Source organism: Maylandia zebra, linkage group LG4, assembly GCF_041146795.1.
Source record: "Maylandia zebra isolate NMK-2024a linkage group LG4, Mzebra_GT3a, whole genome shotgun sequence".
Taxonomy (NCBI): Eukaryota; Metazoa; Chordata; class Actinopteri; order Cichliformes; family Cichlidae; genus Maylandia; species Maylandia zebra.
In genome coordinates, this window is record NC_135170.1 from 14134097 (window position 1) to 14160019 (window position 25923).

The following is a 25923-nucleotide window of genomic DNA, read 5'->3' on the forward strand; positions in this document are numbered from 1 at the left end:
CTGGCTTGCTCGAGGCTGCCGTTTTCTCTGACAGTTTCAATCAAAATTAGAAATGCTACTCTGGGAGACTGAGAGAACTTGGATTTATGAGCTTGGATTGGAAACTAACTGTTGTGCAGTTAGTTTCCAAAACACGTTATTCATTGTTACATACAATTTTAGACTGATGTGGGCCAAAGCCTAGCATAGCCTGTAACGTTATTATGACGGACACATTTTATGAGTGAACTTGACTTTAAGTGACTTACAGGTTTCTTTGAAAAATACTTTCTTATATCCAGGTTCTTCGTTTTTGCTGTCATCCTCCTCTCCTCCTTGCAGGTCCTCGCAGCGCAGGCTTGCAGCTGCTAAAACTAAACAGAGCTCCCTGAAAGGCACAGCCAATCACATTGGCCATATTTGTCACATGAGGTAGGACTCCAGTAGAGATCGTAATTTAAGTCTTTCTGCACCGCTGGGTGAATGAAACGTTGACAGATCGTTTTTTTTTTCTTTTTATCCGGTTTGTTTTTCTTTACTCGAAGAGATCAAATTATTGGTGGGGACATGTCCCTTCCGTCCATGCCAAATCTACGCCCTTGCTTTAAATCATCAAACTGTAAATTATAAATTTTAAATTGTTATTGATCCCTTTACCCCTGGTCCTAAAGTGTATATTTATTTTCTTACTCTTCTCATATTTATTGTTTGTTTACTTGCACTGCTGTAACTGGAGCCACGTCGTCTCGTCTCTCCATATACTGAACTGTATGTAGCAGTTGCAGAGCGAACGGGTTGAGCAGAGATAACAAAGTTTACTTTGACTTCAGCAGCGAGCAGGCGCACCGCGCTCACTTTTTGCGTATAGAATTTTGAAAAAAAACCCAAAAACATCGGTGCAAATTATAAGCCTGCATCATAATGTCTGGTGTTTTCATGTTTGTTGGTTTGTTTTTATTTTGTTTTATTTTGCGAGTTGGTTATTAGATGCTGCTCCAGCCAGCCAGAGAATCCCCCGCCGCCCCGCCTTCTCCTCCCTGTGCAGCAAGCAGCAGGCGCTTACTCCCAGCAAATGGTTGATGGAAACCCAATCGGTGTCTTCGACATTCCCGATATGCGCTGGCATGATATCGGGGCAGCATGAGTACGGGTAATCTTTTTTTTTTTTTTTTTTTTTTTGTCGATGCCCGTGATGCCGCCCCCCACCATGATGCCGCCCCGGGCAACCGCCCGTGTCGCCCGTATCAAAAACCGCTACTGACGATACATATAGTTATAATTATAGAAGTTATAGCATATTATACAAAATTAGTTATTATTAGAATAGACATAACATAATTTGGATATCGCATGATATCAAATAGAAGCTGTCAGCTCTGTAATGTAGGCAATCAATAAGAAAGCAGTTCATTATTGCTGTAGATTCCAGCGGCTCTTCATATTTTTGGCCAACAGATGTCACCAAACACGACTGTGTGTGAAAAGCTTCAAGTAATGAACAGGTTTTCAACATAAGTTCTAATGCTTCAGATAGCTTCATTTGGCCATCGCTATTGAAAATCTTTGCCGGGAGAGGGAGCGTGAAGCTGGGCGACTAATCCAGTGAGTGTGATCCGGTGTCCGAGTGGCGGAACCAGAGAGCTGTAGCACAAGGAAGAAAAGGTAAGTACATAGATTTGGGCGCACATGAGTCGTGAGAGCCTGTTACCTACCCGGGTAAGCTGACGAAGAGACAGCAAAACTGGTCTTGAATACCCTCAGTAGATTGCCCCAGATTAGCTCCAGGTGAGTTGGACAGGTGAGGAGGTCACAGCTCCGCCCAGAGGCGGACATCGAAGAATATAGAACTCAGTGGTAATTTACCAGCAGCGCACCCGGACCGTGACAACAGTTTCAGTAAGCAAACTCTAAATTTCTTAGTAAATTACTTCACCATCTGTAAAAATTGAAAATCCCAACCCATTTTCTTATTTCCTTAAATACGAGCTCACCTTATAGTGTTTATTGCTCCAGACAGGTCAGTCCCCTTCATCCATCTATGGCCTACTTCGACCCAGATTACAGATATGGAGAGAAATCCTTCTCTCCACATTATAATAATTGTTTTTTGTTTGTTTGTTTAAAAAAAAACAGGGTCTGAATGTCCTCTGTTCACTTTTAATCTCATGCTTTGAACATCACCATCCTTTAAATAGCCGACTTCTGGTAGGATCACGTGGTCAAGTGGAAGGTGTCCTTTTTTAATTAATGTGTGACGTGACTGTACAGACTTCAAAAACGCTGGGACGTCGAAGCGCTAACTTTGCCTCGATACATGAAAATACGTCAACAAAACGTTTAAAACGTGTTATGATCGCTGCAATAAACACGAGTACGTCAGCGAAGAGTTTGGAGTCATATTAGCACTGTCACCCACGTCTTTAAAATCTACACAGCAAATGTTGCTTCTTCTTTTTTAACCTTCTGACTTCCGTGATTTCCCTAGGTTCCCTGAACGTACCTCCCCATATAGCGGACATAATTCAACTGGTAAGGAGCCAAGGATGAGCTCAGACATTCAGGATGACTTTTCTGCTAAACGTGTCGTATTCTTCAGGCAGTATCCACTCTAAGGAGGCGAAGATTTGACTCCAAAGCGATCGGACAGCGTCTTACAGTCATCTGCTATTTATAGAAGCTCTTACTTATTATGTAAGCCGTTTCTTGTATCACATTTAAATGTATTCATGCAGCATAAATCCCCCTTCCTGCCTCGCACAATACTCTCATGTCTAGAGGCGTCATATATATTATGAATAGCTGTGTTCATGCATGATGCAACATCTGGGGAGCACATCCAGCTGTAAGCCCAGCACAAAGTACTGACTCTCTCTCTCTGTCTATCCATCTTTCCGTCTGTCCACCTGACTGCAGTCTGCATACAGTGCCACACTGCTGCTGCTGCTGCTGCTGCTGCCGCCGTCTGATACAAGCGAGTGGGAGGCACAGCTTCCTCTGTTTTCTCTCAAAAAAATGAACAGACATCTTATTGGAGCAGCTGCTGAAGGGGTGGATTTGGCTTCCAGTCTCCTGCATTGCACAATCTTTTCCCTCAGCTCGGACAGATAAAGAAGACAAAAGAAAGGAGTACTGGAAGGGGAGGAGGACTGGGAGCGGAGGGGATATATATATGTATGTATCCATAAAGAAAAAGACTAGGAAGAGCCACGGTGAGGTGAAGGGGGTGTGAAAGAAAACAGATTACAAAAAAGAAGGAAGGGAGAGGTTTAAGTATGAGGAAATGATGAGAGGCAGGGGCAGGAAACTGAAGATAGAGTGACTACACTGCAGCAGAATGAGGGTTAGAGTGAAAGCAAGAGCAGGGAAGCATTTGAGCTCCGCATCCGTGGCTTTCTGAAGAGGCACGAAAAAGGAAGGCACCGTGGAGGTGAGACGGAGACGGAGGAGGGGGGCTGAGGAGGAGGAAGCCAGAGGTTCTACACACAAGATGGCTGCTGTGTCCTCTGCCTCTGACACCGGTAAGTGGCTTTTTAATATTTTGCCAGACACCTCACAGCGAGCTCGACATCATCACCTTTACTTTAACAGCAGCATCCTTTCTCAAACGTCGGCTGGAGGTGGAAACTGTTGCTCGTGTCAACTTCTGTGATTGGTGGCATACATGGAAAGTCAGTGAGCATCATTAATCAATAAACTTCTCACTGCATCTCATACTCTCCTCCACCTCCTCCTCCTCATGGAGCACGCATCACTCCTCTGAGCATCTTCTGGATATTCAAATACTTCTCTGATGCCTTTGAAAAAAAGAAGAATCAAAACTCAGAGTGCGTCATGTTTTTGTTCACATGACAGAGTGGTGTGTCTGCCTCTGTTTTTCTGAAATCTGAGGACAGATAAAAAGATGAGGGATGCTGGGAGATCAGCCAAAGCGGGACAGAGATGCGAATGAACGAGGAGCCAGGGAAAGAGATGAGATATAAGGTAGCAAGCTTCTCAGATAAGATGAGAGCAGAGAGGGAATGGAAGGAGGGAGGCCAGGAAAGAAGGGGGGAATGTAGAATTGCATTGCAGTGTGAAGGATGCAGAGGTGCAGCAATCTCCAAAACACAGTAGGAAGACTCAATAGTGGGTTTAAACAAATTAAGATCCAAAATCTATTCAGACAGAATGTTAAAAGTATATACCTCTACCTAGGTTTGATCCCTGGCTCCTTCACCTTTGGACAAGATGCTGAACCCCGAGTTGCCTCTGATGCATCCATCAGATTATGGCTGTTTCTCAATAATCGAGTACGCTCGTCCTTACTTGATAGTCTGTATTTCGTAAGTTCACACGGGAGTTCGGACTTCCCGAGAACGCGAGAGAGACATCACAGCGCCAGAAGTTTCACTGCCATCCCCTTTTAATTTAAATGCGATTAATATTGCAATGAAAATTACACATGATCTGGTAGATTTCTTTAAGAAAAAAAAGGTAATTTACAAAAGTATTTTAAGCAGTTTGGCAAAATTCACTTTTACATATGAAACGACCTGTGTGTGTGTGTGTGTGTGTGTGTGTGTGTGTGTGAGAGAGAGAATGTCCAATTATAAAAAAAAAAAAAAAAAAAAGCACTTGTGTGTGTGAGTGGGTTGTAAGAAAGCGCTTTGAGTACTCAAATTCAGTAGAGAAGCAGCGTTCTGATGTCACTGTGTTACAACAGGAGACCCCCGGGCCCGCCATCCCCCAGAGCGCAGATTGCTGCTCCTCGGGGGTCCACGGTCCGGTAAGACCTCCACTGCCAACACCATCCTGGGAGATGAAGTCTTTGATGGTGGGACGGAGACTACACACAGCAACGTGGGCCACACTGAGATCTACGGCCGCCGTGTCACCGTGGTCGACACCCCGCCGTGGGCCATCCCGGCCGACCCAGCCGACGACGCCGAAGCTGACAACAACGACAACGCGGGGGCCGAGTCAGACAGCCCACGCCGACCGCCGCCGAGCCTGGACAGCGAGGGCCCGTGCATGGGGGCCATTCTCTGCCCTCCGGGACCGCACGCTATCCTTCTGGTGGTGACGGTCACCCAGCCCTTCACCGAAACTGAGCGGAGGGCTGCGGAGGAGCAGCTCGGCGCCCTCGGGGGAGGGACCTGGAGGTACTCCATGGTCCTGTTCACCGGGATAGACAAGCTGCCCAAGGGGTTTTTTATTGAGGAGCACATAGCAAACACTGGAGAAGCCCTGCAATGGCTGGTGGAGAGATGTGGAAGCAGGTATAACGTCAGTTTGCTATCTTCCCGTTTTTCCCAATGTCTCCTCTGGTTTCTCAAAAGATACTCAATGTTTAGACTATGCAGCAGGAGTTTGATAGATAACCTAAAGGGAAACGGCTGCAGATGTTGTGCTTCAAACCTGATTTACGCTGAACATGCTGCCTATGGAAAAAACAGTTGTGCAAATCTGATAACATCTCCAGCAGTATCATTTCAGTCAACTTTGGCTGCAAGCTTCAATAACAATAAAACTGAGTGTATGAAGCTTCAGGGTGGATTAGTCACTACTTCATGGTGGATTTTTAACTCTCCACATAGAAGAGTGCCATGCTAAAACGTCTGCATCTGTTCACACTGGATTGCTTAGTTGGTGTTAAACATCAAACTGGCAGCACCAGAGACTGCTTAGCTTATAGTGAATGTAAGGTTCAAGATCTAAAGGTTCCTGATTTTCAGTTCAGTTTTGTCACCAACCAACAGCAACGCTGTCAGTAAGACAACAATTCTGACATTTTTGAAAACTGTGGAAAGTTTCTTTCAGGGCAAAAGGAAACTGTATGCTGCAGTTGTTATGTAGTTCTAAATAAATTGAATGTCATGCTCCTTTTAAAGCTGGTTTCCCCCCTGCAGGTACCACGCCTTTGATAACACTCGAAAAGAAACAGAAGAAAACACACAAGTACCCGAGCTGATGGAAAAAGTGGAGGAAATGATCACTGACAACCAAGGTTTGGCTGGATTTATTAAAGTAAAGACCATGTAGAGTTCATGAGATGAGAAGCGTTTTAATTCTAGTTTTAATTAAAAACAGTAGGGAAACATCTCAAATGCTGGAAATGAAACACGTTTGTTTTGTTTTTTCATGAATTTATATTAATATTGAAGCCAGCGACACAAATAAAAGACGGCACAGATTATTTCACCCGTATCCTGTGGTGCTTATGTTTGAGGAAGGAACTGCCGTCGTTTTATTGTTCAGAGTTTCCTTTTGTTCGCAATACCACAAATGTTTGTGGTCAGAACTGCAGTCGGGTGCATTTAACACCGGTCTCTGCCAGCAGCATTCTGGGATGTTGCTGAAAATAAACATGGACTTCCCATGAAAAGGCTTGAAAGGCTTTATATGTGGCTTCAAACCCTGGATATAATCGTAACAGAGCCAGATGTGCAATGTGCATTAATATTCCCCCCTCCTCACTCGTGCTTGTTTATTTAATGTGTATTAAGAGCTGACACACAACAGTTCGGTGAATAATTTATGGGTGCTTTCATGCAGGATGGTACTTTGAGGTGAATGAGCTGATTTTACTGGAGGAAGAACAGGCCCGGAGAGCTCTGGAGGAAGAAAGGATGAGGATGGAGGAGCACGCTCGACAGAGGGAGCAGATGATCGGAGGACCTCCCAGAGGTATGAGCGTTTGTGTGTGCTGAGGTGTGTAATTGAGTGAGTCATGTGGTGAAGGAGAGTTGAATTCACATGTGTCACGATTCTACCCTAGGGAAAACAACCCCCCCCCCCCCCCAACCACCCCCACCCCACGAAATGGTGTTGTAGCAAATTGCTTACTCATTCCTGTTGAGCTTGCGTTGCTTTTTATTCAGAGTGTTTTCATTCTCTCCGCTTTGTTTATCTGACTACTCTTCTATTTCTCATCCTGTCCTCGTCATTCTGTTTAGAACTGAGGTTGCTGTTGCTGGGTTGGAAGGGTGTTGGAAAAAGCTCTGTGGGGAACTGCATCCTGGGCCGCCGCTACTTTGAATCAGGACAAGAGACAGAGCTGTGCCTCAGGCGGCAGGCGCTCGTGTCTGGTCGTCGGGTCACTATTGTAGACACGCCGGGCTGGGACTGGTTCTCGGTGAGGCGAACCCCTAAGCGAATCCGCCAGGAGTCCCAGCGCGGGGCTGCCCTCCTGCGGCCCGGACCCCACACCCTGCTGCTGGTCCTCCCCGTCGTCTCGTCCCTCACCGCCAGGAAGCGGCGAACGCTTGTGGCGCACATAGAGACTCTGTTTGGCGACAGCGCGTGCCTCCACACCATGGTGCTGTTCAGCTGTGGTGACTGGCTGGGACGCACGCCCATTGAGGAGCACATCCTCAGAGGCGGACGCGAGTTGCAGAGACTGTTGGAATACTGTGGGAACTATTACCACGTACTGGACAGTAAGACGCCTGGCAAAGACAGGAGTGTGTCGGTCCTGCTGGACAAGATTGAAGAGATGATCAGAGAGAACGGCGACAAGGCCTTCCTTCCCATACAGACAGAGTGGTGTAAGTCCTTTTTTTCTATATATTTTGCAACGATAGCTAATGTTCAGTGGCTTTTGTCTCGTGTTGCAGTTGAAAAACACATATGTACACAGCTGATCTGCTTATGAAAATTATGCACACTAATAAAATGATGTTGCATTTGACAGTGAGCGAGGAGAGCTCCTACTCCTCTGACAACACCGAACCGGAGGACGACTGCCGGGGATGCCAGCTACAGTGACACAATCAGACTAAACGGAAAAGTCTTTTTCCTCCTTGTGAGCCTTTTAACGGGGCATGAACATCACCTCATAAAACTAAAATCTCATTGAGATATCCCTCTCTAACTCTCAAGAGTTTCAGGGACAACAAAGGGTTCAGATGAGTAGGTCTGGAGAGTGAGACGTTTAAGACGAGCTCCTCATGCCGAACAGCAGGAGAGATGTCCTGCTTCGAGCGACCTGAGCTCAAAAACACACCCCGAGCCTGCGAGCATGTCCACAGAAGTCAGCTGCTGCTAATCTTTGTAAATCTTTATTCCGTCCGCACTGATCAACTTTGTATTACGTGTTGCAAAAAAACGGCAAAATCCAAACCAAAAAAGCTACACGTTTAAAAAAACAAAACAAAAAAAACTGCAATGTCAGATTTGAGGGTGGGATCACATGTGTCATTAGCAAGTTTTGGAAGATTGTTCCCTCTGATGTCAATCAGTTTGAATCAGAAAGGATTTACAAGCAAAAGAAAAAAGCTCAAGTGAAAGCAAGCTACTTAATACCAAATCCAAACATGGACAAAGTGTGCTGGAAGTGCACGCACAACCTTCAGATGTTAAAAACAGGAGGTAACGCTTGCCTCTCACATTAGTGAGACTGAAATGATCTCCGTTAAAAATGCATTCGTCTCTGCTGCTCAGGGAGTCTGAGTTGGATTAATTTAAAAAGGGGCAAAATCTGGCACAGCCACAGAGACGCAGATTAATGTTGATTGCTTAAATGTGGAGGTGAGTCACATGTTAATCCAAATTTGGGGCTTTCTCCGAGTGTTTGTTTTAGTTTACCGGGAGCTTAAAGGGAGTGAGTCTTTAAGAACCAGCTAAAAAGCGCAAGTCATTTTTATCACACCTCTGCATTCATGTTCAAGAGGAGCTGGGAAGACAGTTTAAAGAAGGCTGTGTCGAAACTTAGCGCAGCCTCAGATCCCCGTGGAGCACCTGGGCCAGCTCTGCTTGGCTGCTTATGGTCATGCACTCAGTGCGTGTATTGACAAGGCAGATTCAGCTACGTGCCTCAGCATCAAAGCGAGACAGCAGGAGCACACCCTGCAGCAGTAGCAGCAGGGCAGTATCCTATAGGCTACATCAAGCTTTCGCATGCTACAGAAACAGCATAACCTCATGAACCACTCAAGCTCTCATAGGGCTCTTAATACCTTGTAACTTTTTCTACATCCTTGAGCTATCAAACATCAGTAGTTTAAAGAAAAATACATACATATATATATATATATAAATATATACAGCCATCAGAGGCATGTTAAGACATAGCATGTGGAAAAATGAGTGCCTATAGAGCTGAAGGCAACCTCACTTCGTTCTTCTTGCTTGAATAAGCGATTTCTTTGGTATCACATCACATCCTTCTACCTTTACAGCTGCAAAAAAAAGAAAAGAAGAAAAAGGAGGGGATAAAATAGAATTCACCCTCTGAAATAAAAACAAATACATAATATGTGACCGATAGCACTGCCATGCTGTAAAATGGAATTTTCTACAAATGATGTAGCCTGTAAATGAAACCGCAGCACTGCTCCCTCTCAACGCTTCAGCAACCTCTGTGCTTCATCTAGCCACATAGGCCACCGGCAGCACTTAAGTGTGACACGCATGACTTTCACATTTTAATACGAGGACGTCCCGCGAGTCCCAAACCACCTCAGTATATCAAAAGTGTAGTAAACAGTGTAAAATAATGTACCATTTTAGGCTCTTAGTGAAGCATTTTTGCACTGTGTAAGTTCTACCACTTTACTGTAGCCAAAGTGACGTCCCTTTCTGTGGTCCCTCTTTATGTGGAGATTGCAACATCAGTACTTTGTTCATCCTGAGACAATGATAATAAAAGATATGGATATATTGTTGTGTATTTTTGGCTTTCGTCTTATTATTTAACTGTCATTTCAATAAAAATGCAAATCCTGTCTTTGAAGACAAAAGATCTCACTGTTTTACCTCTGAGAGGATCTGGTAGTGTGGTGATAGCATCACTAGGTGGCAGTGTAGTAAGCAAAATACTGCATGTGAAGATGAAGGCAGATAAAAATGAGCTCTGAAACGGTTTGTTTCAACTTGAGTAATATTTGCATTACTGGGAAAGGAGATTATTCAAAAAATAATGCAAAAAAGGTAATTTCAGATCTGTTTTGCATTGGCAGACAAAAAGAGAGTCTAATAATTCTTGCTTCACTCTTGAAAAATGAGGGCATTTACACAAAGTTAGCAAAGGTTTTTGCCTGTAAGGAATATTTTGCCTATTAGTGCTGAACTGCTGTGACTTTGGCGCTTGTCCAGAGAGGTATGGTAAATAGTCCCTGAGCTATCTGGAAACGAGCCCAGGCCAATTACAGAGCGCACACCTAGGTCCCGTCGTAGGATGAATGCACACATTTCTGTTGGGTAACATTATTCGAGTTGTGCCTAGGTCAGCACCAGTCAGCACTCTCACTTTTTTTCTCCCCCTCTCCTGTACACTGGCACAAATAAAAATATGCTCAATTTCATGACCAGCATAAACTTTTGAACCACCTTAATGAGCTGCAGAGGGACTGAACATACTATTACATCTTTTGGGGTTGTATCATTAAGAGTATCCAGTGTAGAGAAATCTGCCCAATCAAATGTGTTGTTATGCACTGGGAAATAAAGCAGCACCCAGATGTTTTTATAAACTTATAAATAGAATTAACTTCACATGACTGTCACTTGAATAATCATGCGTTTTGACAACATGACCATCAGGCGGGCCCCATTATCTTCAGTTCTGCTTCAAAGAAAACCCTGAGATAGCGACCAGCCTTGTTTGGAGTTAGATAACAGATAATATTTGTAGTATTCATCCACATTACTTTCATGCTTCAGACTCAGGTCAAACTTATTAAACACTAACGAAAGAATTCTCAGAAACCAACACCAGTTCCTACTCAACATCTGGTTAATGTTAAAGCATTCTCTTGTCAACATCATGCAAAAAGAAAAACTGCCACAATTCATTTAAGCACTTTATTACTCTTTATTGAGAGAATACATGTAGTCTGGTTGTGATATAATATAGACAAGTTGAAAGGTTAAAAAGTCAGTTCCTAGGTTACCAAGGTCCAAATACACGCAAATACATACATAAAATATGTTTATACTGGGAGAAGATTACTTAATTTTCAACTACTTGCTTCTACTTCTACGTGACTATTCAATATTTAATACCAGTGTTGGATACATAAAAGGTGATCATCTGACAAACACTTCTTTTCTTGTGCATCCAAGTCATGCAGTGCAGATGCAGCTTCAACTATACTGTTATTCATTTTCAAAAAAATAAAACCCACTGAGCCCACTTTCTAGTCATCACTTCCTATCACGCATGATCAGTCACTGCTAGGTCCTGCCACTAGGGGTCAGCACTCAGACCCTTCTTGAGCCTTGCCATTCGAACTTCCTCCATCAGTTCTTTGAGATACTCGATCTCTCTGGCCATAGATTCGGCCTTCTCTGCCAGCTCTAGGTTCTTCCTCTCCAACAGCACGTGCTCGTCAGCGAGGGCGTCCTTCTCCGCTCTCTTCTTCTGTCTGTAGCGCGTGGCAGCAGTTTTGTTCTGCTCCATCTTCTTCTGTTTTTTGTCTTTTGGAGGCCTCACAGCTGCACGTTCAGGTCCACCTGCACCGCGTGGGGACTTGACCTTGACACTGGTGGTGCTAGGAGAGGGCGGACTAGCTTTGTAATTTGGTTCCGGGTAGGGTCTGCTTCTGGAGGGTGTTTTTGGAGGGGAGGATGGTGGGGAGCAACAAATGACCTTTGACGTGGTGGCCGTGGTGATCCCGACTTCCTTTTTCGGGGCAAGCACGAGGACGATGCGAGTTGGTGAGAGTGAGAGTACAAGCTTTGGGACCTGAGGGACCACAGTGGCTACCACTGGCTTCACCTCACTCTCTGACACATCCACTTCACTGCCAAGGTCCAGGGTAAAGGTAGGGGAGGAGGGAGACTCTACTACGGGGGATTCAGGGTCTGGGGAGGTAGGCTCTGATTTGATTTCGAGCTCCTCTTGAGGCTCTGGGATACAAAGTGGAGAAGAAGGAACCTCCTGCCCATCGATGCAGGATTCAGGATCATCCACAGTGATGACAGCAGTATCTGAACAGACAGTGGAAGATGAAGGGGGCGGTGTACTTGAAAGAGAAGCAGAGGGAGGATCCATGAGCACAGGAGTTGAGAGAGCTGGCAGGGGGAGGGAGTCGAGCTCCATGGGGCAATCAAAGGAGGCCAGGAGGTCTTCTGGAGAGCTGTGAGACTCTTCAGCAGGACTGCAGGAGCCAATCAGCGAGTCCAGGTCAAGGTCACTAAGATCCACCTTCTCGGCCATCCAGTCCAAGTCACTGAGCGCATCCTCTGTGGAGGCAGAGCAAGCAAAACATGAATGAGCTATTAATTTATACTTCGTTACACTCTGACATCAGGTGTCCGAACTTTTAGGTGTTACTCAACAGTAAGTCGTTACCTTTGCCGTCACCTGAGAGTGCCTGGCTACACGTCAGCTGACCTGGGTGGGCCAATAAAGGGAAGAGCAGATCAGACTCCATCCCGACTTTGTCCCCATGGAGGAGGAGGGCCGGCGGAGAGGGAGGAGGGGAGTAGAAGGGCGGAGGAGAAGAGGAAGACGACAGCGATGAGGAGGTGAGGGGGGAAGCAGGTTCAGCATCCCCCTCCAAGCTTCCTCCTCCTTTCTGTTGTTCTTTGTCAGGGCGGAAAAACAGCGAGTCCATGGCGTCAGCCATGGGAGAGGAAGGCCCCCAGAGAAGGGCCTCCATGTCTTCCTGGCCAAACTGTGAGCTGGTCATCATCATGGTCATAATGGCTGTTGTTGGTCACAAATGGGGAGCGTGACAATGCTAGGGTAGCTTCGAATTCTATTATGCTGTCGAATGCAGCAGTGCTGAGGGTTTCCACGTAGGACCTGAAGACAGAAAGATGAACAAATGTTTTTGAATGCCTGAACACCATTTTAGACACACACACACACACTTCACATTTATTACAGAAAAGAAAGTTCCAAGTATAAACAAAATCATCCTGAGTCAAATTCTTTTAATTTTTACCAACACTGCCCCCAAGACTGCAATACCAGTGATCTATCACGTGTTTCCGCGCAGCTCCCAGTCTTATGACTCTGACGTAAGTCTGCTAGCAAGCGAGGTCAAAGAGTCCGTCTTCCTCCCCACAAAAAAACAAAACAGCTACACTTTTGTTCTCAGTCCGCCTGCAGCGAGCCGCCATTTTGACACAAAGAGGAAACGAACCATTTTCTGAGTGCCACGTTGGCGCTCGGAGGCCGGCATGAGAACACAAGTTTGATTAATCAGCGTGAGAGAGGGTTTAGCGTTTTCACAGATACAATGTTACGAGCTTATTTGCGAAAACTGCGTCAAATGTTACAAATCGTGACAGTAACACGTGTTGCGTCACTTCAGTTTTGTCGTCATTTGATTTAATAGTTTCAAATAAAGGTGTTTAGCGTTCTATTAAATAACTGTATGGCATATATATATATATATGAACACTGTGTATATATATATATATATATATATATATATATATATATGTATATATTTAAAAACATAACAGCAGACTCGTCAGACCGGCTCCCAGGCCAGACGGTTGTCCCCGACAGCTGGTATGTTAAAAAATAATACTTACGACATTTTTGCTGAATTAGAAGTGACTCAGTGCACTGGCTGGATGCACTGTTTTGCTGGCTGCTGCTGGGTCGCGGCACAATTTCACACTGCCATTTCGGCAAATAGCGCGGTGTCCAACAATATCTGCTCGTTGTCTGTTCCGCAGGAGGGAAAATGGCGATAGTTGTGAGCAGTTCGCGATATAGAGCTGATGCAAGGAGTGGCAATATGCATCCGCCGTGCCCACATTATCAATCCGCGTCACACCCACTGTCTGCTGTCTGTCTGAAAAAGTAGTCACTGAAAATAAACTTCTGAAAGTGACGCAGTATTTATTAATACCACATCTTTCAATATATATAAGCGTAACTGCCATTTATCTGTATAGATAGCGACTAACTGACTAATTGTTATAATAACATAGCAATAGCTTTATTATAAAGTTTCCTCTAACAGGAAGGTTTTTTCAAAGAACTACTTTTGGGTGGTTAATTTTTTAACAGAATTGAAAAGGATGAACTGTGCTGTTGTTACACAAGTGCCACTGGCATCCCTCCTATACCCATCAAAAAAGAATAAATAGTAACAAAAAACCCCAAAACAAATAAATAAAAAAAAAACATCATTATGCCAGAGGGAGTGATTATAGAGTGTAATAACAGTCCTGACGGTTATTATAGTGTATGTGGGATTGGGTGAGGGTTGCTGGAGGCCACAGCTCAGTGGAAAAGCAGTTCCTCACTCTGTTTGTGCTAGATTGCATTAGTCTGTATCTGTGTGTCTATGTGATTGCACATGCTCATTCCACACAGTGTTCACCACAAGGTGTAGGTCCCACAGGTGGGACGTTTATGATTAATTATCTGGTCTGACTGGTGTTAATGACAATGCTTTTCTTCTCATAACATTCAACTAAGTGTGCCACCTAAAGCTAGTAAGCTGTTAAGCATTATGTCAGCATAAAAGGTACTCTATATTGCCAAAAGTATTTACTCATCTGCCTTCTCATGTATATGAACTTGAGTGACTTCCCATTCTTAATCTGTAGGGTTCCATGTGATATCTCCCGTTTGATATCCCACAAAAACTTGCTCATCCGTGTCTCTGTGGGCCTTGCTTTGTACACTGGTGCGCAGTTATGGAAAGGAGCATCCCCAAACTGTTCCCACAAAGTCGGAGTATGAAATTGTCAAAAATCTCTTGGTGTGCTGAAACATTAAGGGTTCCTTTCACTGGAACTAAGGGGCTGAACCCAACTCCTGAAAAACGACCCAACACCATAATTACATTTGCAAACAGAGCAAATGTTTGAAGAAGCAGTCTGCATGCCTGGGTGCTTGATTTTATACACCTATGAAAATGAAAGTGACTGGATCACCTGAATTCAGTGATCCAATGGATAAGTGAATGCTTTTGGCACTATAATGCACATGTGATCTATATTATGAAAATATTGAGATTTGAAATTGTTATATTTTGAATGATTACAACTATACAACTATCAGCCTCTTCAGCATCAGTTAGTCCTGCACTGAACTTTATAAAAGGATCTTGATGGAAGCATTTTAATAAGGTTCCTGCAGGAGCCCCTCAAGCATTAATAGAGGTTCCTCCAGTAACCTTTTTATTTTTCCTAAATTGAGCTATTAAAGGTTCCGTAAGAAAACTACAAGGTGAACAAGGTTCTTTGAATAACCCCAAGATCCTTGAGATTATCCGAATTCTGAGGGAGTGCTGCGCTTAATGAGTCAAACATTCATCTTTTTTTTATACCATAACACAGGTGTAGCGAGGTGAAGAAAACAAGGTGTATGTTGTGAAGCTAAAGCTAAAGCAAGGAGTGTGATATCCTTCTGCAGCATAACCTTATGATTTCTGCCATTGTTTGTATTCTGCACTGCAGCCACTGTCGCTGACTGGTGTCCTAAAAAAATAAAAAGTAATTACTGATACTCAACTTTGCAGGTGATGCAGTACTGTTTATTGATACCACACGATTAAATGCATACAAGAGTAACTTTTGTTAATTTATATATTTAATCATAATTGTTATCAGGACTTCAGTAGTGACTCCAACATAAGCATTTCCATTTTTACAGTGATGTAAATGTACAGGAACTTTCAAATCAATCAAAAAGGAGTCAAGTCAAACACACTTCACATCTCTGTCACACTGACACACACACACACACACACACACACACACACACACACACACACACACACACACACACACACACACACACACACACACACACACAAAGGACAAACACAGTGGTCTTTGATTCAAGATAACTTTTTCCACATGTCAATCAGATGATCCAGTCCTTCCTGTAGACCATCAACCAGCAGGCAAACTTTACCCGAAAAAATGCTCTTATTTGACTTCTTCAGCTTCTGACCATTCTTTTCTGTAAAATAAAGATCCATTTCCTTGGTAAAAGCTCGAAGTAATTTCTCAGATGACGTCCCACCTGGTTGTGCAGCTCTCCCCCCATGAATGTCTGTGTTGCTTTTTCCATCACATAATATGTATAACATCCTCACCGCATCCAGATGAGCGCCTGCACTCTTTAACCTAGCAATGCCGTGCCTTCGCAGCTCCATCACTGTGAAGATAATATAATCTAGACAGCGTTCCAGATCAGCGACACCTTCCATGTAGTCATTTACCAGTTTCTCAACTGCCGTCCTCGTCACCATCTTCTTGCTGACTATAGCGGCGTGAGCGCCCATACCTCCAGCAGATGCAATCATGCCAGCGCCGACAGCTGTCGCAATCAGCGAGGCACCCATGGTCACCGGAGCTAGGACGATCCCCACCACTGCAGCTACCCCTCCCACAGAAGCCGTGGTCCCTCCAGCAATACCCATGTTTTTGTTGTTCTTCTTGATCTTGTTTAGCTTCTCACAGATGGAATGGAAATCTGTGATGATCTTCTGCAGGTCTTCTTTTCGTTTACTCATTAGAAGATTGTAGAGATGCCAAGCCTTTGCAACATTCATGGATCTCTGACTGATTGAGCTTCAAAGAGCAGTGACAGAAGAGACACAAAGTTGTAGCTATGTAATTAGGTACACAACAGCTTATCTCGCTGACATCCATCATCACGCTTATGCAGATTTTCATGTTTTTGGTTACCTCATTTCATCCTCGAGTGACAAAGACGAATCAGAGGACGCTGAAATGATTGCACAGAAATGAATACAATAAACTGGACATAACAATATAATAATGCTCTGTGTTAGCAAGGATCATTTTTCACAAATCTTTTTCATGTTTTTTACATTAATTACTACTTCTTGGAATAAAAGAAAGAATAAAAATGCCTTTTTTCAAGGCAATTATGAAACAAATTTTTTCCTTACTTATCATTCTGTTGAACCAGGTCAATAGCCCGCTGAGGTCCTGAGGAAAACAGATCATTTTTATATGAAAAACACTCGCTGACGAGGGAAAGATCACATTGTACTAAATCACAGTTAGATAAAAGATCAGGTAGACTTTACAGGAAAACCCTGATCTTTGTCATGCATTTGTCTGCAAACACCAACTTGTCATTTGTAAAAACAATGAACTGACTTACATCCATGTCCTTTTTACCATAACAGTAACCAAAAGACAACTTTAATACATGTGTATATTATAAAGCGTGCGTGTCGTATAACTGCAGAGCGCGCTGTCTCTCTCACCAACTCATCTGAATCATCCTGAAGGATCTCGAGGTACCGAGGTGTCTCAGAGTGCACTGATCCTCCAGACACTGAATGTGATGATGGTGGGTTCAGCAGAAGCTGTGGTGGTGTGTTCTGTAATGGACATAATATTTTGGTTGTCAGCTTTCCTATAACAGGAATACTCCAGTTCAGGTAAATAAAATAAGCCATTTCCATAGCAGGAAATTGTTATAATCAACTTCAAGATCATTATTATTCCCATGAGTTTCACAGGTGACTCTGCTGTGGAAATTTTCCAGCCGTGAAAGCCGCTTGGCTCTCGCAGTTGTGTTATTGCTAGTCACAGACGTGGTACACAGAGGAGAAATCCAATTCAACTGATTTTTCCTCTTATGTCAGGGTTTATACATTTATGTCACTGATGTTATACAATGGGTCCAGATTAGGGAGATAAGTCTGTGTAGTCCCAAAAAGGTTGATTCTGTTCATCTGGACTTAGCGTGGGAGAAACCTTTCGTTTTTAAGAAGATTTTATATATACTACTAGATATAAAATCCAAGTGCCTTAGTTTTAAAATGACTTGGTGTTCAGGACTGGCAGGCCTTTCAACAGTACAGATCATGAAAGAAAGCCCACTTCTTCAAAGAGGCCGGTTGCCTTGAATGTAAATGCTTGAAAAAGAATTTGTGGCTTATGAAATTCAATAAAAAACTGTGACTTTATAGCGTGATGAAGCATAGAGATATTTTTTAAAAGCGATCAGCTGGTAACTCAACGTACAGACTTGAAACTTGGACAAGTTAATCAGTGGACCGTCACCAGCTGTTGTGACAAATTTCAGAAATTTTAACTCACAAAAAAATATGTGAGCTGCTATGGACCTGCATGGTAGAGCAGGAGGGAGATAATGTAAAAACATATAAACACTGTGTAGCATTAGTTTGTGAAACCCGAGAGAAGTCTGTATCCATATTGCATGACTTTTAATTTGCAGTTTACCCGTGTACTGTAGTTGTTTCCAGTGACGTTCAGTGATTCTTGAGAACGAGCCTGTGAGACAGGAGTTAGATGCGTGGAGCCTGCAGGGGAAGGTGGGGACTGACATTCTGGCTTGTTCTAGTCACACACAAAAAGTTAACATAAGACAAATATTTCATATAATACTATTTTAACTAGAGAGAGTCAGGTCCTATTTATGTCCTCTTATTGTAATACTTATTTAGCTCCAGCTTAGAAAATATTACAATTCACATTCAGATGTCTCAGAGAAGTCTGTCTTTACATTTATGACATGAGGGAAATATCTTGTCGAGCATGGAGCACTTACCTCGTATCTCTGACTCGCTGAAGACTGTGTTTCATAATATTGGGGGGGACTTTGAAAACGATGAGGCCGAGGAGGGGGAGGAGGAGGCTGTTTAATATGCAGATCTGGATTCTGTGGCAAAAAATAAAGTGCAAATTACACATTTATTTAGCATTTAACCAGAAGCAGATCTTTCAACAGATTAATCCTCCAAAGACAAAACCAAATCCAGAAAAGGGAATAAAAACAGATCTAATGGAAATAAAAAAGCATTTTTCAAAAGTAATAAATGGAACAGGTTGGATCAGGAAGTCGTTTCTGGAACCAGTGGCATATTAGGTTTTTTACAGACAAGAAATATTTTTATTACTAATCTTAATGCTTAAAAATAATCCCAAAAATTCCCTTTGTGGGTTGACCTTGATAAAGTGTGCTTGTCAGTGCTCGACACGTAATATGAGTGTGGTGTAAAGTCTTTATTATCTGTCATTCCATCTCTTAATGATGAGCGCATGCTTTTCTGCACTGTTAATCGCTGTGATGGCGTGCATCCAAGGACCAACTCTCATACTCGTAAAGGCGAAGAGTTTCTCCCTGAGATAGTGCTGCTGCTGGGGGATTCCTGGAGATGAGATGAAAAGAAAAGTTTGTTAGTCCGGTTTGTGGTCTGAGAATCAACGACCTACTTCCTCTCAAGTTGTAGTTGCATGATGTGCTTGAGTATGAACAAAAATCTGAGTGTAGTCCAACATTTTACAGAGCTGAGTATTCCTGCTGTTTACTGCTGGGTTGGACCAACATTGCCACAATATTACTAAAACTCTGGTAAAATATTATCTCGACTATAGTTGCAAGCAACAGTGAATAGCCAGGCAGTTTAGCTGGTCAAAGTTGACGTGGCAACTGTAGCCAGTGATCAAGAAACAAAGTTTTGTGGCAAGAGATGTAAACAGTTGCTGAAATATAATCTCATTTCCTGTGTGAGGGTGTCTCCACCTTATTCATTCGAATTTAGTCAAACTGAAACTCGTTTGCTTCAAAAGGGATGTGTTTAAATACAGGTCCAGCTTTGACCAGCTTTGGCTGGTAGCTCAAGATACTGACACGAAACTTGGAGAAATTAATCAGGGGACGGTCACCAACTGTTGTGCTAAATTTCAAAAATGTTCCCATACATTTAATGGGCTGCCGTAGAGCTGCATGGGGGAGCAGGAGGGAGATGAAGAACAGATCTATAAACCGGTGAAAACACTATGTTTGCTTGTATAGGTTCAGAGAAGCTCAGAGAAGAAGCGTTCTCTGTAGTGCATCACTTTAAGTTTGCGGTTTAGTTTGCTCACTTACGTTTGGTGATTCCTGAGAAAGAGCTGGAAAAACAGGAGTTAGATGTGTGGAGCCTGCAGAGGGAGGCCTGGATTGATGATCTGATGTGTTCTTTAAAAAAAAAGAAAGAAAGAAAGAAAGAAAATGAAAATGCATAATACTATTTGATTCAACAAAGATTCAGGTTCCATGCATGTATTTTTGTTCTAATAACAATTTAACGCCAGCTTAGAAAATAATATATTGCACATTCAGATGTTGAAGAGAAGTCTGACTCTACGTTTATGACCTGAGGGAAATATCTTGATGACGATGGAGCCCTTACCTCGTATCTTTGACTCGCTGATGAACTCATCTGGCCATAACTGCTGTGGGAAGCTGGAAAACGATGAGGCTGAGGAGGGGGAGGAGGAGCCTGTTCAATGTGTAGATCTGGAGTCTGTGGCAGAAAAATAAATTGCAAATTATACATGTAGCATTTACAATAAATTCAAACAATTTTCTGGACTGGCAGGAATATCAAAGTCAGTCAGAGCATTTGAATTAAAAAGATACAGTCTCCTGTCAAGAGATTTATTCTAAAAGACACTTCTTCAGCGGAGAGTCAGAGAGTGGAGAAACACACGCTGCAGTTTTTACTTGCAAGGGCGGTCAGAGAGCGCTCACATCAGAGTGGGGGCCCTGTGATGTGCGCTCTGTTCTTGCACTTGTCTTTATTTATACACAAGAATAATACAACAGTGAATACATTTGTTCAGTGGAATGTTGATACGTGAGCAGGTGCATATGTGGTTGTGTATGTTAGGTGTATGTGTGTGTGTGATTCTGAAGGACGCGGCCCCTCTTCTTGTTAGGGAGTGAAGATAAAAATGTTCTCTCCACTTCCTGGTAGGGAGTGAAACCGCTTGTTCAGCTCTTATTATCGCTGTGAGAAGAACAAGTCTTGTAGTGAACAACAGTCTAAGTCATCAAAAGGTTATTATGCAGTATTCTATCACATGCAAACTTATATCATTAAAAGCTTATACTGACTACTAAGTACAATTTTCCATTGACATCTCCACAAACTCTAAATGTCATCACAGAATACATCTACAAATAGACAGTGATTATGTGGGAATGCTGTGGAAAAGCCATCGCTAGTGGGAAGAGCATTAGGAAAAACTTTCAGGTTAAAAAATTAAGCTTCCAGTCATTGAGTCAGCTATGGATCATATCAGAGACGTATTGAAGAAGAGGACCTTTGAACAGGATAAACATTCAAAGACATTACCAAATTCACAAAGGGATAGCGAGAAAAGGACTAAATGGAACATAGGTTTGGCCTGATCAAATGCAGATTGTGTTCTCCATTAGTTATTCCTGTGACTTTCTGGATTCTTGTAACTAGCACAGAATGAATGTAAAAGTTAGGCTTGGCCGTGAGTTTGAAAAGTGAATACAACTCATGGTATCTTAAACTTTCAGTCTTTCTAGGAGCCTGCATGTGGTGACTAATGTGGTTCCAAAAAGGCATGAAAATGTACAGAAATAGATGCTTGCTTGTTCAGTGACCTCATTAAACACCTCGCAGCTGAGTTTTTGGTCTTTACCAGCACTGCATGATATCTATCTTGATCAATTCTGGCCCCAGCTGGAGTAAAATAAAACTAGTGACTGATGTCACAATGGCTACACCTTTTCTTCTATATGGTCTGTGGTTTTAACACTGACCTGTTATATATAATACGTCAGCACAACTCTGAGAAGTCCACATTTAGTTTGTGTTTTTGTCTTATGTTCACGGAGCTTGTCTAACAACCATGAAAAGGCATTAGCTTCCTTGTCACAAAACCCACAAGGACGCATAGTTCCCCAAGTATTCTTTCTAAAGATAAAAGTACTTTTCTACCATCACGGGTGAATGAGCATTTGAAGCGCTTTCTGCGATTGCTGGTTTTTCAGCATTTTTTTTAGTATTGGTTGGTGGTTTGGGAGCAGGGCGAGCAGGCTGAGGCCTCTTATAGCCCACAGGGGATCCACTGGAAGTCTGGTCACAAAAAAGAGGAAATGAATCAATACATACTTATTAGTATCTGCTATCTTTATGAGCCAATATGTGATTAAGTGAAAAAAAAGAGCTCAACTTACCGCAGTAGGTGCTATGCTTCCAGCCTTATTGGAGGACTCAGCTTTGTTACTGGTGCTATTGGTTTGTTGATATAATTTCAACCTGGGCGCTGGTACAGGCTTGACTTTAATTTCTGGTTGAGCTTCATGTGTGTCATCAGGCTGTCAAAAATAGCAGGCAATTAGCATTTTGTTATCTGCTACTCCAGTGCCAAACAAGCAGGGACGCTGTGTAAAATGCAAATAAATGCAGAATGCAATGATTGAGAAATCTCATAAAGTCAAATTGTTTTCAAACTGTTTAAAACAAGTAATTTCCCCATGGGGATCAATAAAGTATCCATAAAACTGTCTAAACAGAGAAATATACCATTTTTAAGAAAAAAATTGCGCCATGTTTTTTACCAGCTCCTCTTCTTCATAAACGTCTGCTAGACTTTTGGGAATGAAACGTTGTCTGACTGTAGGCAGGCAAGTTCACAACCAGGACTCTTCTACTACTAAGTCATGGTACACTATTAGATGCAATGTGTGGCTCAGCATTATCTGCTGAAATGTCATGGAAACTCTGGATGGGAGCATATGTTGCTCTAAAACCTGTGCATCCCGTTCAGCATCGACGCTGTCCTTCTAAACGTGCAGACTGCCAATGCCATAGGCACTAATGCAACCCGTTAGAAATGCAGACTGTTGAAGTGCTGATAACAAGGCGGATGGTTCTGTTCCTCTTCAGTCTGGGGAACACGGCATCCACGTTATCCATAAAGAATTCCAAATTTCTATTCGTCTGACCACAAAAAGGTTTTCCACTTTGCCTCAGAGAAGACAGCAGCATGATAGTTTGCCCTCTTGTGAATAAAATATGGGTTCACAGGATTTGCAAATCATTGCATTCTGTACAAGCAACAGTTTAATTACAAAAATATTGAGCTTAATTAAAGGAAAGCTGAAAGATTTGTTTATTCACATACAAGGCCTAAAATTCCATTTTTTTATACTGCTATAAATGTTCAGAATTCTTCTAGAGAATAGATACAATGTTTAAATTAGAAGTGTGAACACCCAAAAAATAAAGACTCAGCAGTTCATGGACGCAGGAGGTTAATGTGAATCAGTTTTTACCAGTAAAGCGTCCGGGTCTTCGTAGATAGGCTGTTGGATTTCATCTGAGCTGGCTGACTCCATTGTGTCATTTGTCCTTCAGGGACTGGATGACTTTGGGGTTTAAAGCGTGACAGAAATGAAAAAAAAAAAAAAACTCATTATTTTTGATAAGGGAAAAAGAATGCCTATTTGTTTAGTTGATTTGTCAGGAAAACACAACTCATAATTAGATGTTACAAGAAATTCTTCTGTTAACCAGGAACTGCTAGGAAGGGATTTTTTTTTTACCTTTTTTTTTTTTTAAGTTCAGTTTCTATACATTTTATCTCCTGACAATCTTTCAAAAACCTAACTTAATACCTTCCTTTCCCCAGCTCCACCTCTACAACATATAAGACTACACATGTGCATATGATGTGGCTGTCTATGGATTGGATTTTAGCAGCTATCATGGGCCAGTTATGCACTTATGGCCCTCTCCAGGATTATTGGTTTGTTGATATCTCAGGAAAACACACTTATAAGAACAGCAGTGAACCACTGAAGGCCTTCATTCTAGATTTAGCAAGAATCTTAAAGACACGTGTCAAGATTAGAGATGAAAAAGTTTGTTATGTCATATTTTTAAGGACCTGATGTTCAGCCACACCTGACACTGCCGTTAATAATGGCATTAGACATTATTTTAGATGATTTTCTCTGACTTTATTAGCTCTGTTTCAGGCAAAGCTATTTTCAAGTCCAGTCCAATGCAATCTCTACTTGCAACTGGCCATCTTTACAGACAAATTGCAGCAAACCGCGGCTTTCCTGTAATTATTTAATACTTTTATACTGTCTTCCTCAGCTAGACTATAAATACTTGTTTTGTTTTCTCATGGGTTATAGCAGAAAAGTTGGGTTATGCAGTTAAATGATCAGACTCGTGCAAGGAAAAAACAATACATGCCTAGAATGCAATGACAAGTTAGCTTATGTGTGACTTGCATCGCTGATAAAAACGAATGTGTCTTTCCTAACAGAAGCCTTTACAGGAAGCGTGCGACACCTGCAAACACATCTGCAGTCTGGTTAAAAAGATGTGTGAAATCTTCTTTGAATGAACAATTATGTTCCAAAACATAATTGGAACATGGGATCCAGTTATGTTTTACTATATCTATTATATCTTACACTAAACTGAGTATTTAACTGTATAAGCTGCAGTATAGGTGATAGCTCTTCAACTCATGCTCAAACTCTTGGTGATGGTGACATTTTCTTTGTAACATTATGTAGCTTTTAGGCCTTTTAATGTTCTATAATATTAATATTTTCTATAGAATATTCTTTTAATTCTATAAAAATAAAATAAATAAACACAAGAAAAGGCCATTCTTACCACCGTGCTCCCGTTTAGAAGGTAACTTTATCTGCTATTCCTTGTATTTTCCTTCATGACTCCAGTGTGTTAAAGGATTTTAACACACTGGATGCTGTACTGGTAGCACCTGTCGCGCCACAGTGCCTGCTCCTCCCACCAGCGTCATGATGGAGGCGCAAATATGTGGGTGGATCCAGTTTCTAGACAGATGAAAAATTGGATAGTAACCTAAAGACAACTTTCAAACCCGTTTGTGTGTGTGTGTGTGTTGGCCATTTTAGTTTTTGTTTTTTTCCCATGCCTGTATACCTGTCAGTCGATAACACACTTGTCTGTGCAGGGGATTTAATCTAAAACTTGTTTGACAGGCCAGCTGTGCACCTGCTTTGACAGCAACTGTTTCTCATGCTTCATCATGGGATCTCTCAGATTTCTGCCAGTTTGGAGAATGACCGACCTAAGATCCTGTGGGTCTTTCAGATACAGATGGACAAAATGATGGTGGCTAACCAACCGGACATAGTGGTGGTAGACAAACAGAAGAAGACGGCCGTAGTGATCGATGTAGCGGTTCCAAATGACAGCAACATCAGGAAGAAGGAACACGAGAAGCTCGAGAAATACCAAGGCTCAGAGAAGAGTGTGAAAAAATGTGGAGGGTGGTAATCGGAGCACTAGGTGCGGTAACTCCCAAACTAGGCGAGTGGCTCCGGCAGATCCCAGGAACAACATCAAAGATCTCTGTCCCGAAGAGCGCAGTCCTAGGAACAGCCAAGATACTACGCAGGACCCTCAAGCTCCCACAACTCTGGTAGAGGACCTGAGATTGAAGGATAGACCGCCCGCCAGGGCGAGAGCTGAATCATATATATATATAAATTCCCCGCTCGCCCCTGTGGGCGGTTTAGCCTTCAAGCTCGGTGGTTTACCTTTTGACGTTGGGAATATTTTCTTGGCACACTTTGAGGCCCACAACACCAACTGAGCATCAGTTAAACTGAACAGCCTGAGTAGTGTGCTGACCATGTCCATCCCTTCTTCAACACAGTGTATCGATCATCTGATGTCTGTTTCCAGCTGAATATCTGTCATGAAGCTCAAATCAAATCATCACAAACTGGTTTCTTGAACATGACAATGAATTCACTGTACTTAAATGGCCTCAGCTGTCACTAGATATTAATCCAATAGCACATCTTTGGTTTATAGTGGAATGGGAAATTCACATCACGGACATACAGCCGGTAAATCTGCAGCAACTGTGTGATGCTGTCATGTTAATATAGACCAGAATCTCTGAGGAAGGTTTCCAGCACCTTGTTGAATGCATGAAAAATTAAGTTAACGCAAAAGGGGGTCCAAACTGATACTAGTGAGGTGTACCTAATAAAGTGGTTGGTGTTCTGTGTTTCCCTTTTTATATTGAGTTGTCTCTGGATGAGGTCTCTTTGTCTCCTGCACATTTCCCAGCCTCCCCTGGTTTTTGGACTGTTCAACCAACAATTTCAACTGTGAGGTAACAGTCCTAAGTGAAAACAAGCCAAAAGTGTGCATATTCATATTTGAGTAGGACTTTAAATGGTGAGCTTCTAAAAGCAGCGGTCAGTCA

At 42.6% G+C, this 25923-nt stretch overlaps 3 protein-coding genes across 4 annotated transcripts; 1 reads left to right on the forward strand and 2 right to left on the reverse strand.

The window, feature by feature from the left end:
- The first annotated feature begins 1503 nt into the window (after positions 1-1503).
- On the forward strand, positions 1504-9628 carry si:dkey-110g7.8 (GTPase IMAP family member 8). Of its 2 annotated transcripts, XM_076883015.1 has the most exons (9): positions 1723-1875; positions 2465-2508; positions 2576-2670; positions 2893-3497; positions 4682-5237; positions 5868-5965; positions 6514-6645; positions 6915-7505; positions 7652-9628. In XM_076883015.1, exons 4-9 carry the CDS (start codon positions 3467-3469, stop codon positions 7723-7725), a joined length of 1482 nt encoding a protein of 493 aa, XP_076739130.1. In that variant the 5' UTR covers positions 1723-1875; positions 2465-2508; positions 2576-2670; positions 2893-3466; the 3' UTR covers positions 7726-9628. The 2 variants fall into 2 exon arrangements, with proteins under 2 accessions (XP_023011463.2, XP_076739130.1); XM_023155695.3 differs by lacking the exon at positions 1723-1875 and adding an exon at positions 1504-1641 and having other exon boundaries at positions 2465-2670.
- A 1119-nt stretch (positions 9629-10747) lies between these two features.
- On the reverse strand, positions 10748-13638 carry atf4b (activating transcription factor 4b). The gene is made up of 3 exons (XM_004560755.4): positions 13450-13638; positions 12254-12709; positions 10748-12144 (listed from the first exon to the last, which is right to left on the reverse strand). The coding sequence occupies exons 2-3, from the start codon at positions 12603-12605 to the stop codon at positions 11147-11149; spliced, it is 1350 nt and encodes a 449-aa protein (XP_004560812.1). The 5' UTR covers positions 12606-12709; positions 13450-13638; the 3' UTR covers positions 10748-11146.
- Positions 13639-15465: 1827 nt separating this feature from the next.
- LOC101487292 (uncharacterized) lies at positions 15466-24444 on the reverse strand. Its single transcript, XM_076883016.1, has 12 exons — positions 24333-24444; positions 22970-23062; positions 21869-22009; positions 21630-21767; positions 20064-20177; positions 19760-19849; positions 18987-19037; positions 18437-18547; positions 18109-18225; positions 17124-17240; positions 16800-16839; positions 15466-16455 (listed from the first exon to the last, which is right to left on the reverse strand). The coding sequence occupies exons 2-12, from the start codon at positions 23030-23032 to the stop codon at positions 16433-16435; spliced, it is 1005 nt and encodes a 334-aa protein (XP_076739131.1). The 5' UTR covers positions 23033-23062; positions 24333-24444; the 3' UTR covers positions 15466-16432.
- Between the last annotated feature and the right edge of the window lie 1479 nt (positions 24445-25923).

Coding starts and splice junctions, on each gene's coding strand:
- si:dkey-110g7.8 (XM_023155695.3), top strand. CDS start 3,467: ATGGCTGCTGTGTCCTCTGCCTCTGACACCG. Junction 3,498..4,681: donor GTCCTCTGCCTCTGACACCG/GTAAGTGGCTTT, acceptor GTGTTACAACAG/GAGACCCCCGGGCCCGCCAT. Junction 6,646..6,914: donor GATCGGAGGACCTCCCAGAG/GTATGAGCGTTT, acceptor CATTCTGTTTAG/AACTGAGGTTGCTGTTGCTG.
- atf4b (XM_004560755.4), bottom strand. CDS start 12,605: ATGACCATGATGATGACCAGCTCACAGTTTGGCCAGGAAGACATGGAG. Junction 12,145..12,253: donor ACTCTCAGGTGACGGCAAAG/GTAACGACTTAC, acceptor CTGCCTCCACAG/AGGATGCGCTCAGTGACTTG.
- LOC101487292 (XM_076883016.1), bottom strand. CDS start 23,032: ATGGAGTCAGCCAGCTCAGATGAAATCCAACAGCCTATCTACGAAGAC. Junction 22,010..22,969: donor AAGACCCGGACGCTTTACTG/GTAAAAACTGAT, acceptor TATTTTTGACAG/CCTGATGACACACATGAAGC. Junction 19,850..20,063: donor CAGCGAGTCAAAGATACGAG/GTAAGGGCTCCA, acceptor TTTTTTTTAAAG/AACACATCAGATCATCAATC.